This window comes from Branchiostoma lanceolatum, chromosome 1 (assembly GCF_035083965.1).
Source record: "Branchiostoma lanceolatum isolate klBraLanc5 chromosome 1, klBraLanc5.hap2, whole genome shotgun sequence".
Classification (NCBI taxonomy): domain Eukaryota; kingdom Metazoa; phylum Chordata; class Leptocardii; order Amphioxiformes; family Branchiostomatidae; genus Branchiostoma; species Branchiostoma lanceolatum.
In genome coordinates this window covers 7,805,699-7,823,041 of record NC_089722.1, presented here as the reverse complement: position 1 = coordinate 7,823,041, position 17,343 = coordinate 7,805,699, and the positions used below count along the sequence as shown (strand labels likewise).

The 17,343-nt window shown below is 38.7% G+C and overlaps 1 protein-coding gene across 2 annotated transcripts in view; it reads left to right on the top strand.

Moving 5' to 3' along the window:
• Positions 1 to 17,144, top strand: part of LOC136431565 (chromatin assembly factor 1 subunit B-like) — a 48,903-nt gene extending 31,759 nt beyond the window's left edge. The window contains exons 3-14 of one of the 2 annotated variants that reach the window (XM_066422940.1): positions 7,815 to 7,920; positions 9,920 to 9,946; positions 10,651 to 10,765; positions 11,507 to 11,610; positions 11,900 to 11,996; positions 12,327 to 12,414; positions 12,721 to 12,890; positions 13,283 to 13,380; positions 14,764 to 14,917; positions 15,147 to 15,734; positions 16,082 to 16,158; positions 16,602 to 17,144. In XM_066422940.1, the coding sequence (XP_066279037.1) occupies positions 7,815 to 7,920; positions 9,920 to 9,946; positions 10,651 to 10,765; positions 11,507 to 11,610; positions 11,900 to 11,996; positions 12,327 to 12,414; positions 12,721 to 12,890; positions 13,283 to 13,380; positions 14,764 to 14,917; positions 15,147 to 15,734; positions 16,082 to 16,158; positions 16,602 to 16,696 (1,719 nt within the window). In that variant the 3' untranslated portion in view covers positions 16,697 to 17,144. Of the gene's footprint in view, positions 1 to 7,814; positions 7,921 to 9,919; positions 9,947 to 10,650; positions 10,766 to 11,506; positions 11,611 to 11,899; positions 11,997 to 12,326; positions 12,415 to 12,720; positions 12,891 to 13,282; positions 13,381 to 14,763; positions 14,918 to 15,146; positions 15,735 to 16,078; positions 16,159 to 16,601 lie in introns of both variants that reach the window. The other variant, XM_066422939.1, reaches the window with a different exon arrangement.
• Positions 17,145 to 17,343: the final 199 nt, after the last annotated feature.

Sequence of the window (17,343 nt, the reverse complement as noted above, 5' to 3'; positions counted from 1 at the left end):
CTTTTCATGAAACAAGGCTGATCAACACCAAATCAGTGCCATGGATAGAAAAAAACTGTCTTACAGAAGCCTTTTAAGAAAGAGAGTTTCCTTTTCAAGGAACAAGGCATAACAACACCAAAATCAGCACCTTGGAGAGGTCCTACAAAACCCTTTGTTATCTGACCTATACTACTGCCTCAAAACAGGAATTTGGTTACAGTCTTTTATCTGGACCATACCTTTGATATAAATTGGCTCCATTGATATGGAATTGAACATCCCAGGGGTAGATATTGAATAGTAGTGGAAGAGACATTTTCCAGAAGCTTTAGGGGTCATCGACCTGTAGTTCTGCCTGAAAACAGGAAATAAGTCGCATTCTCTAACCAAAAGTGTTTATTTTGAAGCAGCCAAGAAATATTTGAAAATAGCTTATACCATAATCAATCCCATACAAATGGTGGACTAAGAGTTGATTGAAATGGCAATTATTCCCAGCCTACTTTATTGACAGTCTACATTTAATTGTTAGCCATGTCTACTTGGCTCCAGAAGGAATTTTTGGTTTCTGTAAAGTCTGCCAAATATAGCTATAGGAAATTCCATACAGACAAATTTACTGTTGCAAAGTGTAGTAAATAAGAATTATATTCAACTCATAGTCTTTTCTATAGCTCCTGTCTAGGAGACTGTTTTCTTTTCCCAACATGAAATTAAGAGACATATTTTGATTGCTGAGGGCTTATACAAAGAAGGCACCATAATATGTCGCTTTGAGCATGCACTACTCCCATACTTCAAATGAAGTGTCTTGTTATTGTAAAAAGAATTGAATGAATACAGTATTTTGCAACATTTCCTCTGGCAGTGGCCTTATTTACATTTATATTACTGGAATAATTGCTTTTCTACTGAAAGTCATTTTGGACCTCCAAAAATCACTCTTACAGATCTTATTGCAATTTGATATACAGGCAATAATTCTAGTTGTTGCACATGTGTGTTGCTTATAACCAAGAATCAAGAGTTTAATATCTCTTTCTCTGTATTTTTCTGTTCTAGATGTTATGTCACCCTTAACACATTTTTGCCTCTTGTTATCACATTTGCATTATGAGGGAGACGGTATTGAAAAAGCTATTAGCGACAATCAATGGGGCAAGATTGTCTCCAGCTGAGCACTTAAAAGGCTCAATACAACTTCAATTATGAGTTAATTATCAATTGTGCATGTTCATTTGGGTAGCAGTTTTCTCAGTAAGCCATGCTAATTGATAGTAGGTCTAAACCAGACAACAACCAAACACCTAAAGTAAATGCCTGCATATTGTGTATGCTTGGGATGTCAATTTACCATCTTTCACTTTCCAGCCTAGAAAACTGTTTTTGAGTTCTTGTTTTAATCAATAGTAACGCTACAGTCACACAATGGAATGGATTTCACGGTGCTTTTAACTTTGCAGTAAAGAGTTCCACACGAAATAAAATAACATAAAGCCGACTCAAACATTTCTGCATTTACAGTATTTTTAGGTACCTACATTTTATTGGGGTGTCCAGTATACTCAGTGTGCTTTTTTTCTCAAGAAAAACCTGCACAAGTTGCATATATAGATAGATGTATTATGGTATGGATTTATATAGTTTTGAGGTACTTTCAGTTTGATTATTTGGTTTTCCTCCCCCACATGGTATGGTGGAAATGCTAATGTCATTATTGTGGGAAATACAATACTGCGAAATGCTTACATCAAAATGTCATAAATCAATTTTCTGTCCTCTTTTGCTGATTGTCCTAGTCAAAGGTCAAGGTGAAAAGAACAGACTTTTTTAAAAATGCGTCTGATTTTATTGGCTGCACGTGTACTGACATGTGCATTTGCCCAGTACGTGAGCGACTGCAATCGGTGAAGTACCACAGCTTTGTACTAAAGTCAATGTGGGTGTGCTTTATACCAATTTAATGCATAAACTGTAAAGACTTTGTGGACACAAACCTTGTACATCACCATGGCAACATTCCCCAAGGGAAGGTTCAGAAATAAGTTTGCAGACGAGATTTCCAAGGGTTGAATGAGGTACCATCTATGGAAATAATGTGATTTGTGCCTATCTTTGGAATGAGGCGTAATACGAGCATGGATCAATAAAAATCTCTTGATTACTCCCCAAATCTCACTATTGGGACCGTGACTTTAATCTCAGTTCAATCAAAGTACTCAATTGAATACCAGGAAAGGATGACCAGGGGTCTGGTTTGAACCGTAAGGGTTGTAAAAGATTGGAAGGAACTCTGAGCGGCTTGGAGACTTTGAAAAAGTTGGAAACTTATCAGACAGTTTTGAACCTTGTGGCATTTACGTCTCCTGGAAGTGAGGATTTCTTGAAAGTACTAAGTGAGTTTAAGGCAGGGCTGGAAATAATGTGTGCATTTTCACTTTTATGCACCCCAAATTAGAGCTGTGCACCTAATTTTCAACTGTGGTAGCACCTGTGCAGTGATATATATGTGTATGGATATGTATGTAAAGGTACTATTGCACACTTAGGTATACGTATACATCATATTCTTGACATACAATGTTATGTGTGCAGGGTCATTGAGAAGTATCACACCAATCAGTACCCCAAATCAACGGAAATTTGGCCTTGTAGGATTTACATTTCCATGTAGTTCTCATAGAAATCTCTTACATGTACATGTATTTCAAGGCAGTAACATTTAAAATCAAGCAACAGTTCTAGGCTCTCTAGCAATTGTGTTGATGATTCATGTATGTGATGTATTGCTAAATCAGTGTGTTCTTTTTTGGAGGGCGGGAAGAGACCTAACCATGAAATTGCTTATCTTGACCTGATGGCCTTTAACACATGCCATATGTCTTTCTTCACTATTGTCCTAGTTTTGTACTTTAATTTGCATCCTTTAACTATAACATAACCTTACTAATATCCAACAGTTAACTATTCTACATAAGATGCTGACATACATGGCAACCAAAGTATTGACTGTAGTGACTGACTTTTGTCATGTACAAAATGTAGGCCATTACTCTCCTGACATGACTTGACACTTCGTGACCACCACTTTCCTTTGATCCTACCCAATTTCCTGCTTGTCCTAGTTGTGTCGAACCCACCTGTCAACCGTCATAAATTCATAAACTTCTCATCTGCCCGGAGACCTAACAGATAAAGGCTACCCAGAATGAATCAAACCGAATGAAAATTAATGTTATCCTCATACAAGTCACATTAGATGCCAAAGTAATAATTGCTCTTTTAATACAGTTACGTTTGTAAAAGATTAAGGCAAATTACTGAGTATACATATACAAATGTAAGCTATAAAGCCATGAACATGTAGTGTGCAAAGTAGTATGGTACCACCTGCATATCAGTCATACAATCATGTATATATGATATTGTGACAGTTATATTGGGCTTACGTTCATACCAATTATGGTTTGTATGATATCAGTCCTACTTTCGCTTTTGACTACCCATAGGACTAATTTGTAAACGAGTCATTTGGCAAAGTGTCTTTTTTCTGTTGAGGAGCAAGCATTTAAAAAATGTCTTGTTATTTGACATTTTTAAGCATGACGTTAGAAATATCAAGACGAGGAGCAAGTCATGATTGAAAAGTTTTGAGTAACAAAGATATTTTTGATGGTAGTACATTTTATATTTAGTAGTATATATATGGTAGTATATATTTCATAAGACCGATCAAGAAGGTTGTAGGAAAGTAACAGCTGCTTGGGTATTTACAGAAAGTTGTCTCAAAATCACATTGTAAGAAAAAAAGTCATAATCACACCTTGCATTATTTCAGGTAACAGAAAGAACTTTTACAGTGTCAATTACTGAAAGTATAACACTGGCTAGAGGCCAAACATTTGCCATAATCCCACAAAATCCCTATGATTACATGCAAAGCTCTCTGCCGTACCTTGAGTATGAATTTGTCCCAGATTTGTCAGAAGCTATCAACATTTTACTCCATAACGGCTGAGAATACCAATAGTGGGCAGTGAAAATGTCACCGTTGGGAGCAGTTAATTTCCTGCCCTTGTAGGTGAGGATATTGAGTCACTTGTCTCTTATTGGCAGGGTACACAGTGGGCAGTATAAAGCTTAAGCTGCAGGTTTGGTTAAATGTGCGTGACAAAAGCTTTGAGAAAAGGTCAAGGCACAGTGGAGCTGTTTGCAGGGATTAAAGTACTTCATTTCTGATTTCTGCAATACTGGATGTGATTTATCTGTATCTATATTAGTCGGTATAACTGCCCTTCGACGCAAGTGTTTGACTCACTTTTCTGTGATTTGATTTTTCTCTGCAGTCCATATTTCAAGCCCAACAATGGAACAATATATGCTTGTATCATGTGTATGATTGTTACTAAATGAATATATATGTATGCTTAACAGTTCCTTGGTTGGCTTACATACATGTATTTACAGGGGCCTTTTTCTGCCTTGGTTAAAGTTTGTTGCCTAGTGTTTGTTTGATGTGTGACTCAAAGGTTATGATTTAAGAATACACTTTCAAGCTTGAAAATTATATGTGGAGGTTTCTATCAAAAAGGTCACCTGTCTGCAGCATATGGTGATTTGGCTGTGTGCTTTTGTGTGAAGGATTTTGTGTGGTAGCATTATCTTTCACATTACGTTAATCTAACAGCTGGTATTGAAATGCCTTCCAATGTGTCATGCCATGTGTTGATGGCATTAATACAATCAAACATACTTATTGAGGCTATAAGTACAAAATACAGTTAATTGTAGGAAAAATCAAATTTTCTTGAAATGTTCGCAGTGGTTTCCTTTTCCTGTTTTTTTGTGACCTCTCTACCACAAATTCACAACAACATTACAATATTACAACATATTACTAAGTATACCGCACTACAGAATTGTTTCAACTTTGATTTAAAACACCAAACAGCAAAACTGCCTTTAATGAGCCCTATTTCTTGAGACATGCCCTAGTTTCTGTAGAAATTATTAAACTTTACGACCAAGGTTTTTAGGTCACCTGCACTTAATCCCTGAGGAAATGGAAAGCCTAATGAATTCCAGTCTTATCCTCAAATCTGGCATGCTCTCAGTACCTAGTCAAAATAGCTATCATCAAAGGTCATTAGACAACTTGCTTCACTTTGTTATAGCTAATGTCTGTCCAAACCTGGGGATATCACCTGTTCACAAAGAGGGATTTCTGTCTGGATTACTGTGTATTGACATAAATAGTCCATACAACAAGTGGCTGGTGTTGTCAAGAAGAACTTTGAACATGTGAGTAGCTCAAGACTAGTCCTTAATTTCTTTTTCAATTTGATTAGATTAATCAAATTTGGATCTTTGTGGCAAAAGATTATCTTCCTTTTGAAAAGTAACATGAATGTATGAATAATACATATTAGGTGAGAGAAATTTACGGGATTTTCTTAGCTTAGCTTAGCTTAGCTTAGCTATCCCAAAATATTTTTAAAAAAAGATACCTTAGCTATCTTGGATTTCTGTTAAGCAATGATTCCTCTTTTATTAGCAAAGTATTTTTTAACAAAACAGAAAGAAACTATATTGATGTCATCATATAGCAATCTTCCCTCACACATACAATACAATTTTTTATGAATAGAATATTCAGATTCAGTTCTTTAACCAAGTTGACTTGTGCATAACGTTTCCACTCATCAAGAGGTTGATGTGATTGACTCTGTGTACAAAGTCTTTATTTTCAGTCTGTGTCTTTGTTTGCGTGTCTGTAGTTATTTGCCTTTCACTATCAGTAGAGTGGCAGGAAGGGAGTAGGAAGATAGGTCACAGCAAAGGTCAGACTTGTGACAATGACAGGATGTAGGGTTCAGAGGTGGTAGAACTAGTCGTTAATCAGACATAACATTCATGGTGTCAATGGATTCACATGGAGGTTTTGGAGGTTTTTGTCTGCTTTTCTGTGTTTTCACAGTTATATTGCCATATGCTAGTCATGGTCACCATTGAGTGGCAGGAAGTGATCAATAGACACGTTAAGCAAAATTTTATTTGCATGATTATTAAATCATTGTGTACGTTAGTGACCTCATTTGTGTATATGCGTAGTTTTCAACATTGTAATTGTATGTGCTGTGTTAGACGCCCAAAATCAGCTACTGCTGCCTGGGTGGTCATGTATTGCCTGTTGCAATTTGAATAAAATAAAATAAACAAAATAAAATTAATGAACTACATGTACAATTAAACAAGGCTCTAGATATTTCACAGAGTTGTGAGATCTTCAAACTCTTGTTTCTAAAGGAAGAAAAACGCACCCCAGACAATGTGACCCGATATGCCCCATTCTGCCAATCCTCTTATTGGCAAAGCGCTGATTTAGTTTGTTTCCCTTTCCGACCAGATTTTTGTTCTAAGTCCAGGAGAGCTGGTGATGCATGCCAGGGTTGGTAATGGCCCCACAAAATCCTGATAACCGGATTTAGAGAATCGTCAGCAACATTTCATGTATCCTAGAGGGCAAAAGGGTCGAGTTGTTATGTGGATGTTATGAGGTACTTTTAGTTCTTGGGTGAAATTTGTTTTACTGTAAGTTATTCCATTGGTTGGCCAGTTGGCTGTAAGTTCAAATATTGTCTGGAGGGTCTCATATTAATGTACTAACACTTTATTGCTATGATTTTACCATACAAAGCTGTTGGCATAGATGTTTTTGTTAAGAGTCGATTCATTGACCAAGTCTGACTTACTGATATATTCTCTAGTTCGCTAGTTGATGTAATTTTGTTTGAAAAGGACAATCATGGTGAGTTGGAATATTGTTTTATTTCATAGTCTGTAAATGGGTTCATATAGTAACGTATTGATGCTTTCACTGCTATAATTTTATAAGCAAAATGTGTTCAATATCCCTGTATAGTCTCCCATAGCAATATCCCCATTATACTATCTACATGTAGAACGGAATAGAACCCTGCGGTTTATATGCATGCCAGTTTGTCTCCTAAGGGTTAAATTGATTCTAGGCTCAGATCTGATTAGCATACAGATGCCTGGTGCATCCGGATATTGGCCTCACAAAGCTGTATTGGCTTGACCTGCTTTATCCTCATGCATTCCTGCCAGTAGTCATAGCAAAGAACCAATCATTCGTGAACTACCTGGAGGAAATACGCCGGTAGCTTCACTGAATGGAGGAACCCCATGTTTCTGTTAGAAGAAATTGGGCGTTCTTGGTACATGTGGGCTTCTACTCAATAACCTCTTGCAAATGTGCAATTCAGAGATAAAACTTAGCACAAACTCTACAAACAGAACACCTGTCAATAACACAGCTTAGGCCTAAGAGAAGTCAGTGTGCTAGTAGTAACAACAAAAACTATGGTGATTCACAGCCAATAAGGCGTCCACCGTCCTTGGTGCTGATTAACAGGCTGTTGTATGCTTTCTGACATTCAATAGATGTAACCTTATTATGGCTGAGTTAACCATCTTTTTTATGTAGGCATCATTATAAGTTTGCCATGCACTATTCCTTGATACAATCTTAAAGTATTTTTTTATTGTTCCTTGCTATTTGTACAAAGTATGGGCGTCTGTGTACCTGACTTCGGTTGGGGAGGTAAAAAGCGGTGGAAGGGGAGGGTTGGGCTCCACTTTCCAAAACTATGCCCTAGGCACTGTGGATAACAACCCACTGCCCCTACTACCTCATGAAGGCTATAGGAGTACCTTTACCTTTACCCATCTTCTACAATGAAAGACTAATCAAGAAGAATTCAGGTATGATAGGTGATTTTAACATTCTGAAACTTTGTTGTACCTTTCAGCTGTGGGAGGTGAAGAGAGACGATGAGGGTCGTGGCTACGTGGAGTTCCTCGCTAACCTGATCAGGCACTCGCGGCCGGTTAACGTGGTCCGCTTCTGCCCTACAGGTCAGTACCCGCTACACCATCACCTCAAATTATATTGCATTACTTTGATGAAGGTTAGACATCCATGTAATAAGATACGCCAAATAGCAGTTACTCAAGCCAGTAGTTTCCAAAATCATATCCAATTGCTTGAGTAACTGCTATTTGGCATAATATTGCATTACCTCTGTGTAAATAGAGGTATTGTTTTCGGTCTGTGCATTTGTTTGTCCTGGTGTGTGTTACAGTGTGTAGAATGGCAGGATGTGAGGCAGAAAATCCTGTAACTAGAGACTTGAAGGATGGGAAGGCTGGTTTGGCCCAGGTTCAAAGTTGCTGCCTTAGGCTTGGCTTTGGTTCCACAGGAAGGCAGGAAAATGCATTGACATGATAAGTGAGAAATTCACAACAAGAAATGAAACAAGAAATTCACAAAAATTGTGACTTCTTGTTTTCATTGTATTGCATTAGGTAGTAAACCATCCATAACTTTGTCATTAGTAACCTGTGCCTATCACATGTCAAAAAAACAAGTATTTTTCTTCCAAACCGAGAGTAAAAGAAAATCGCAAATCATATCATGAAGTAATGGAATCAACGACCTACAAAATGTATCTGTTGCAATGAATGGACAAGATTGACTGTCACCCTAGGATCAAGGAAATAACAGTAACGATACATGGTAAGTTTCCATGGTGCTAGTTCTATCCTTAGGCCATAAACAGCTTGTGTTGTATTGTAGAATTGATCCTATGTTTCTCATTGCATAATGCATTTCACTGTGAAACCACAGATTTGATTAACGTTTCTGTAATAGACCTGATCTGAAACATTTTACCTGGAGACCAGAGCCAGGTTGTCCATGAATTAATTGCTCCGAGCAGCCGCATGCCCTACATGATGTTATCAGCATGGGGCCCTCCAAGTGACATTTTCAAATAATAAGGTTATGGCATTTTGTCTGGCCTCCTAGCAACACGGGTGTCACGTTATCAACAGCACCAACACACATCATTAACTAGGCATTGTGGTGATGTTTCTCAGGGAGACGTGCAACGTGTGCCTTGTTGTCCTGGGGAAACTCAATTTGGAATTTAGGTGTCCTAGATCGTATCAAAAGAGCTTTGATTGTACAATATGCATCTGTGGGGCTTATTAGGTTTCATCTTGTTTTGAAACCATAGCAACAAGATATAAAGAGTCTGCAAATGGTTTGAGTTATTAGTGCATAGTAGAGTTTCATGTTTTAATTAGCTGGTGCATTAAGTAAATGACCAAAACATCTGGCACCTGAGGTTCTGCATTCTACATGTATCTAACATACATGTAACATAACAGCAGCTGCCACCTAAATGTATAAGCTCATGTGTTAGCCACAAAAGGCCAATGCTGTGCACTATTATCAGTACTTTTGATTACAGGTATTGTTATCTGTTTGATGGGCCAGGGCACATCTTATAAACTTACACAAGAATGTGTACTTTCTATAGATAGATTCTGCTTAGCTCCAAAATTAAACACAAGGCATCACAGCCATTTTTCTCAGCTTGGTGATAAGACAGCAGCGGTTCATAACCTACCTGTTGCTTGGTTTTAAAGGATGATTGATATTGTGATGGTGTGCTGTAAGATATGTAGTCGAAAATGGAAGACTAGGATATTTTACTGCTTGCTTCCAAATGATGTCATTTGTATACATGTATGCAATCATGGCAGCTATTTTCACATGTATAGGTACCATGGACATGGTAGTTAACTTTATGGTATGGTGAGGAATGAAACTTTATGGCGCAATATGCATTAAGAAGTTATAGTTAAGGCTGCAATTCTTGCTCCATAAAAAAGCAGTTTAAAGCTGAAATTCTTTCCCTGTTTCATGCCAGAATAGCAATACCATTACTTAAGATTAATGACGATTCTTTCACATTCTGAAGTGCTGTTACAGAATGGAGTAATGTACATTGCAGTGATATACATATATGATGCCATTTTTCATGCCTACCTCTTTCTATTTGTCTAGGTAACGTTTTGGCATCAGCTGGAGATGGTAAGTATGAGGAGACGTCCTTCCTTTGTTTATTGACTTGTTTTATCAGAAGCTCTTGACTACCATCGCAGACTTGGTGGTTTCTATGAGCTGTGTACACATGGATTTGGAATCATTCAATTTCAGATTTTTAAAGCATAGAAAGACAAATTTGCACCAGAAAACAAGCTGCTAGGGAAAATAGAAAATTGACAGAAGAGAAGCGGTCACAAATTGTTAACCTTAGCAATTGTACCAACAAGTATTTTTTTTACCCTCCATAATCATTCCTGACTCACTCCTGACTTAAGAATTTTGTAGATGTATGGTGATCTATATGGCCTCCAGTATTGACCATCATAAAATCCTAATTCACATCATCCCTGGCTATGGCTAAACAGTCCTATGACAGTCTCTGCCATGCACATAGATCACATCTGTAAGCTGATTTGTTCTGTTGCAAAGTTCTTTTTGATATGGTGATAAGGTTACAAGTTAAATTAAAGTCCTCCCACACCAGATGGTGCATAGGGCGGCGCCTATCTTCGTTTCAGTAGCCCAAGCAGTGTGTACCATTTGTAAAGTCTTTGGTATGACTTGGCCGGGGATTGAACTCATGGCCTGCAAGGCAAACACTCTACCCATTAGGCCATTGCACCAGTACATGGTTACAAGAAGACCACAATAAACTTGAGTGACACAGTATTGTTTTTTACTGCTCCCAGAGTCTGTGATCTTCCTGTGGCGCCAGAAGGAGCAGGACGACGGCTGTAACCCCTTCAGGGACGACGAGGAGGAGTCAGAGAACAAGGAGTTCTGGACCTGCTACAAGATGCTCAGGTTTCTTTTTCTCCTTGTCTTTGCAATTTTATACTGTATTACTATGTATCATCTCTAATTTATATTGTTATGAATAATATATTCTACTATTTGTAGGTTGTGTACTATTAAATTTAACTATTTGTAGGTTAAGTTGTACATTTGTCTGTATGTCTGTTACCAGCGAAAGGTGCCTTGGCCGACACAGTGTAATAATGTGCCTCATTGCTAATAGATACAAATACAAATACAACATTATCTTGGAATAGATTACCTATTTACGCGGGGTCATGTGGCATAACGGAAAAGTGTTCGGCCCAGAGCCCAGAGGTCCTGGGTTCGAATTCTGTCATATCACTGATCTTGTGCCCTTGGGAAAGGCATTTCACACAACTTTTATCAATTCACTCAGGTGGAAATGAGTACCTAGCTTCAGTTAGGGACTTTCCTCAGATTTGAAGTTCTTTGTACACAACCAAAGAGTTAATAGCTAGCCAACATTGCGTATAAAGAATCTGTTGTGCAGTGATTTACCAACCTCATGCATGAAGCTATTCATGGATTACCTTTGTTGTTTGTGACTGCACTATTTTAAGACAGAAACCCTTGCATGCTACATGTATCTTAGCTATTTTTAGAAAGAGCTACAGCTAAGCTAAGCTACCAGTGCCTACCACACTTCTAGAAAGAAAGGGGCTGTGATTAGATTAATAAACGTGGCTTGTTTTGTTCTTTCTTAACGCATGTGTTTTATTTCTGTAGAGGTCATCTGGAGGACATCTATGACCTGTCGTGGTCCCGGGATGGAACCTGTATCGCCTCTGCCTCAGTGGACAACAGTGCCATTCTGTGGAACATAGAGAGGGGTAAGTCGTACTTCTGTGCATTCCTTGAAGTGTAGATTTCTAGCAGTGTGAAAATCAAAAGTTTACAGTATCTCTGAGTTCACGGTTGAGATGATAGAAGTAATACAATGGAAGACATATCATACATGTATGTTTGCAGTGTCATGAGCTCAAGAGGAGAGGTCACTATGAGAACAACGAACATGTAAAAACAATATCAAGATTTGCAGCACTGGCCATGGCACTCTCTCATTTTGCAGTAGTTTTGATAAAAGCTACCTGTTTTTTTATTAACATTGTTGCCTTCTAGGTGAGAAGCTTGCCATATTCAGTGAACACAAGAGCTTTGTCCAGGGGGTGGCATGGGACCCATGTAACCAGTTTGTTGCTACCCTTAGCACGGACAGGTGAGTAGACTGTTAGCCGGATATGCCCTTTTTATTCATGTTAATCTTCTGTTGTGGTCACCAATAAGCCCATGATAAGATGCTTAAAATAAGATACAAAAAGCTCCAAGTTTTAGTGGATAAGTAACCAAGGATAATACTTACATTGTCACCAATAAGCACATATAATCCTTCACATGCTTGAAATAGAAATACATAAAACTCCAAGTTTTTAGTCAATAAGTATTCAAGGATTAAACTTATAGAAAAAAAAAGAGGAAGAAAAGCCAATAGTAAAATCCATGTGTTCTCCACACCTTCAAACATTGCTGCGATTGTATGTTCATGTAGGATTTGCCGAGTTTACAACATCAACACCAAGAAAGTGGTCCACCGGATCTCCAAGTTTGTCACCAACATTCCACAGCCAGATGGCACAGTAAGTACATTGCTGTAGTAGTGCCCTCTACTGACATGACTGTGAGCTGCAGTTATCTCTATACAATTTTAAATGTATTCAAATCACAATGCTTCTTCTGTAAGCTTGACTTAGAAGATATGCATTTTTAGTAAAGGTTGATATTTTTCCCAAAATGTTGAGTCAAGAAATAGTATCCAGTGATTATTGCTACAATATAGTACAAGAAGTTGATACAGTTTGTATAACTTACTGCTGTCTTTTCCATGTACTAGTTTTGATTACTGGTATGTTGATTAAGTTTTAAATCTCCCTTCACCACTTTAGACCAACAAGAAGGTGTCTCGGATGTTCCATGACGACTCCATGGGTTCGTTTGTGCGCCGTCTGACGTTCACCCCCGACGGAGAGCTGATGCTGACGCCTGCAGGGTGTGTGGAGATGGACGACAAGACGGTCAACTCCAGTTACATCTTCACACGGACATCCATGTCAAAGTCAGTTCTGTTTGCTTTCATTTCCTCTATGTCATCCTTGTTTAATTTTTGGATTTCTGTGATACTTAGGTTATGTGCAGTAGTCCAGCGGTTAGTGGCCCTGTCTCTGGAACAAGAAGCCATGAGTTTGATTCTGGCTGTGTTGCTTACCTGACATCCATGCTAATGGAAAGAGTTGCACTCCTTAGAACTGGACATTGAGCCATGGTCCACCGTTCATTGTGCTTGTCAAGATGATTTCGGTGAATTTCCAGAGAATAATGAATGTTTAAAAACTGTACATAGCGTCTGTCTACTGGATCAGTGGAAGAATAGCTCTTCAGTGAGCTTAACTGGATCGAGATCACTTTCACCTGCTGAAAATAACAGAATTTAATTTCCTTCCCCCTCAGGCCAGTTGCCCATCTCCCAGGACCACAGAAACCTACCGTGGCCATACGCTGCTGTCCGGTGTACTTTGAACTCAGGAAAGCCAAAAATGGAGAGTCAGGTCTGTTGTGTAGCTCTCATATATCTGCTTGAGTCTGGTACTCCCTGAACTTTTGTTGCCTTTGTTATGAGCATCATCTAGCAACATTCTACAGTACTGCAAATACTACTGTAGTGTCTTTTCAAGGGAAAGACCAAGCTTGTTTGATGTGTGCAAATGTGTTCATTTTGTGCAACAGTGTTCTTTTTGGTAACGTTGGGTAACATAAATTCGGGATTTTTCCGATAATGGTTGACTGAAGTCAATCTAGCAGAACAATAAACCATCCTTTTTTTCTATTATTCTGTCAGTATCATGTACTATCTTTGCACTAATCATAGATATGGTAGATTTTGTCTCTAGTCGTGCTGACACCATAATATTTCAACTTGAAACTACCGTCCGCCGCACGCACAATGACGGTGCTGTCGGACAGGGGTGAACATTAATTCGGGAGAGAAGATTCGTCTTGAATATCTTACCGCTAATTACATTTTATACAGCAGCTATTCGTTCCATCCTTGGCTTGAGGAGAGTGCTATGGATATAGAAGTGTCCAAGTAAAGAAATACACGAAAAAACGGTCGTACCGCACACATCAGGCCTACGGGAACAACCCGTGTGTTGAGTCGGTAGCTATAGAACGTCAAAGTCGACATCCACCGTCATGGCAACGTGTACATTATTCATGGAAAGTTAGCCGGATGCCGTAGCATTGATAATACTACTTTGTCCATGTATTCCTTGTTGTGTTAGGAGCAAACTTTGAGGAAAATATCGTCCTCAGTCCACAATCACACGCAACATTTAGACAAAAAAGTGTTCCTGACAAACCTTTGTCGTCTGCTTGACAACAGGATTCTGGGTAATGATATGGCGGCGGGAAAATACACGTGCCGTAGGTTGTAGCAACAAAAAAGAGGGGTTTTGATGATTGATCACACTTAGAGTCCAATTGCAGGTCAGCAATTTTAAGAAAATAAGTTGTCTTGTAAATGATTGTGTTTAGCAGGAAGCGGATGTGACATTTGTCTTATAAACCAGCCGACAACGATGTAGTGTGATTCTCCCACAAAGCCCTCAGACTGTTCCAATAAGAGACGGAGAGTTTTTGTCCTCGTCGCCTTCTAATGCATGCTTATCGAAGCTTTTCAGACAGTGTTCTGAATACGTTAGTCTGTCAAGTTTGCATTTCTAGCGGTATTACTGATTTTGCATCTAGCACATATCCCTAAATACCCCGTTTTCGAAAAATCCCGAATTTAAGTACCCCACGAATTTATGTTACCCAACGTTAAATGCTAATCCTACATTATCACAGGTTGATTGTGTGTTACATATGTATTAGCAATTCAGTCTTTGTCTGAATTGGCCTTGAATTTTGTTGTGTGATCTGTGCTGTAGATGGAGAGTTGACCAAACCACTCTTTGATCTCCCATACCGTATCGTGTTTGCCGTGGCGACGGAGGACTCTGTGCTTTTTTACGACACCCAGCAGACCATACCGTTTGCACTGATCTCCAACATCCATTACCACAGGCTTAGTGACCTGGCCTGGTAAGTGTCTGTGACACGTTTTTGCTGTCTTCTGCAACCTCTTATCTCATAGAATATGTTTGCAGAATTGGTAATAGGATATTGCTTTTATCCTTGCATGGCAGAAATTTGTTTTTGTACAACCTGACAAAATGTCTTGAAAAAGAAAAAATTTCTTCCTTAATTCTTCCGTTTTGTAAAACTTGTGAAGTCTATTTTCTTTACTAAACAGTTCAAATCCCCCCTGCAGGTCAGAAGATGGTAGCATCCTCATGATATCATCGACAGATGGCTACTGCACCTTTGTGACCTTTGACCCTGAGGAGTTGGGAACACCATCTCAGCAGCAGCCAAAAGTCACCAGTCAGAAAATGGGGGAAACTCCTTTAGCCAATGAAAAGCCTACTGAGCTTCAGACAGCCAATCAGAAGTCACCAGAGCCTGTGGTTGTCAATGGCAACCATGACGAGACAGCCAATAAACAGCCAGCTGCAGTGCCAAAGGCTAATCCCATCCAGGTAAGGTCAGCAGGTGGCTCTAATGGGGCCAGGAGAATTGCATTCACAACTCTGAGCAATGCCGGCACAACAAGCCAACCAGCATCTAGTGGAAGCCCCCAATGTTCCTCAAGCACCCAGGCAGTGCCAGTAACAACCAATCAGACTGCAGAGTCTGCTTCTGGATCAACAAATCAGGCAGCACAGCCCACATCAACCAATCAGGGAGTGGCTGCAGCTTCAGCCAATCAGCTAGCTTCTCCATCATCAGCCAATCAGGGGACAGCACCAAGAAGAATAGCCTTCACTACATTGGGCTCTGGTGGCGAGAGTAAACCCAGGTGAATGCCACTACTTATCTTTTGTCTGTGCAAAAAGAAAAATCAAGTTGACTTCATGTACAGAGTCTATGTTTTCATTGCACATGTGCGTTTGTTCGTTTGGGTTGGTGTGTGTAGTTATTTGAATGCACTGTCAGTAAGAGTTACAGGAAGTAGATTGGATAGGTGGCTGCTTGGCAGGAAGTCAGAGGTGGTAGAACTAGTCGTGAATCTAACTTTACGTATTTAACTATTTGCAACAGGTGGCACAGGGCATCAATTTGTTATATGCATGGATGACATAACTTTATTGATTCGAGTCTAAGTATTTTGCATACAAAAGTAGTAATTATTTCTTTTCACAGCAGCACGTCAGGCTCACAGCCTCGTCGAGTTGCCCTCACAACACTGACAGCCAGCGGCCCTGCTACCAACCAGTCTGCAGGTAAGTGCACTTCATCATGATTTATAACAGTACTTATAAACAGGTGCACCTCATCAGGAACTATTACAGCTTGAAGTAGAATGGATAAGTGTTTATGGCCACCAATGAGAGGTTTGAAGTAAAGAAATTAAAGTTATTTTAAACAAGCAAACATACATGCAAAAAAATCTTTGTGTAAAACAAAACTTTGTTAAAGATGCTATATGGGTACTTTATTATCATTATTACACATCTGTTGTTTTTTCACACACAATTACATGCAGGCAGAGAAACACTGTGTCTCTCACCATGAATTGGTATAGCTTGTTACTTTTTTTTTTTTAAATCAAGCAACAATTATGTACAAAGGCATAAGAAACCCGCTAACAGTGTATTAATAAGGCAAGAAAATCAAAAGAGTGGCTCAAGGTTTTACACTGACTATTTCGATCTTTCATTTGCAGCCACTTCTACAGCTGCACCACCTGTTACACCTGAAGCACTTGGAAGTGGAGATACTGAAGCGTCCCCTATGGAGACAGACATTACAAAGCCTTAATGATGCTAAAGAAGATTACAGCAAAGATCCATTATGCCTTTTTCATATTTAACATATAAAACTAATCAGTGACATTTTAATGATTATTGATAATATGCAAAATCATTGCTGAAGATGTATAGAAACTAATTTTTTAACAATTGGAGCCAAAGTTCTACATTCTTGTTCCAGTAAGCTTCAATTAAGTGTAAAACTTAAAGGAATTAAAGTTTTCACACATACAATTACAAGTGTCCACTTGGTGGTTGTCTACATTGCAATGGCTTTGGAGTTGGACAAACTGGAATGGATTACTAATTACATGTAAAACTTTCTGATCATTAAATTACTGTAGAAATGAGAACTTGTGTAGAATTGAGAATTGTTAGCTTGTGATTTTCCCATGTACATAGAAGGTGGTTGTGCAAGTGTAGATTTGAAAATTTGAAGTAAACCAAGACTTTATCAATTTTGTGTGGCATTGTTGTTTTGTTGGTTTAGTTGTGCAGACTTTTTAGTGGATGATGCGTGTACTTGATCTTGATGATCCTTGTGATGAGTTAAATTCTGTATTTCTTCACGAACTTTAACACTTAGCTGCATGCTCGATACCATTTTATGCACGAGTCGACTCTAGTGTTGTATCAGAAAATGTCTCATGCTCCAAT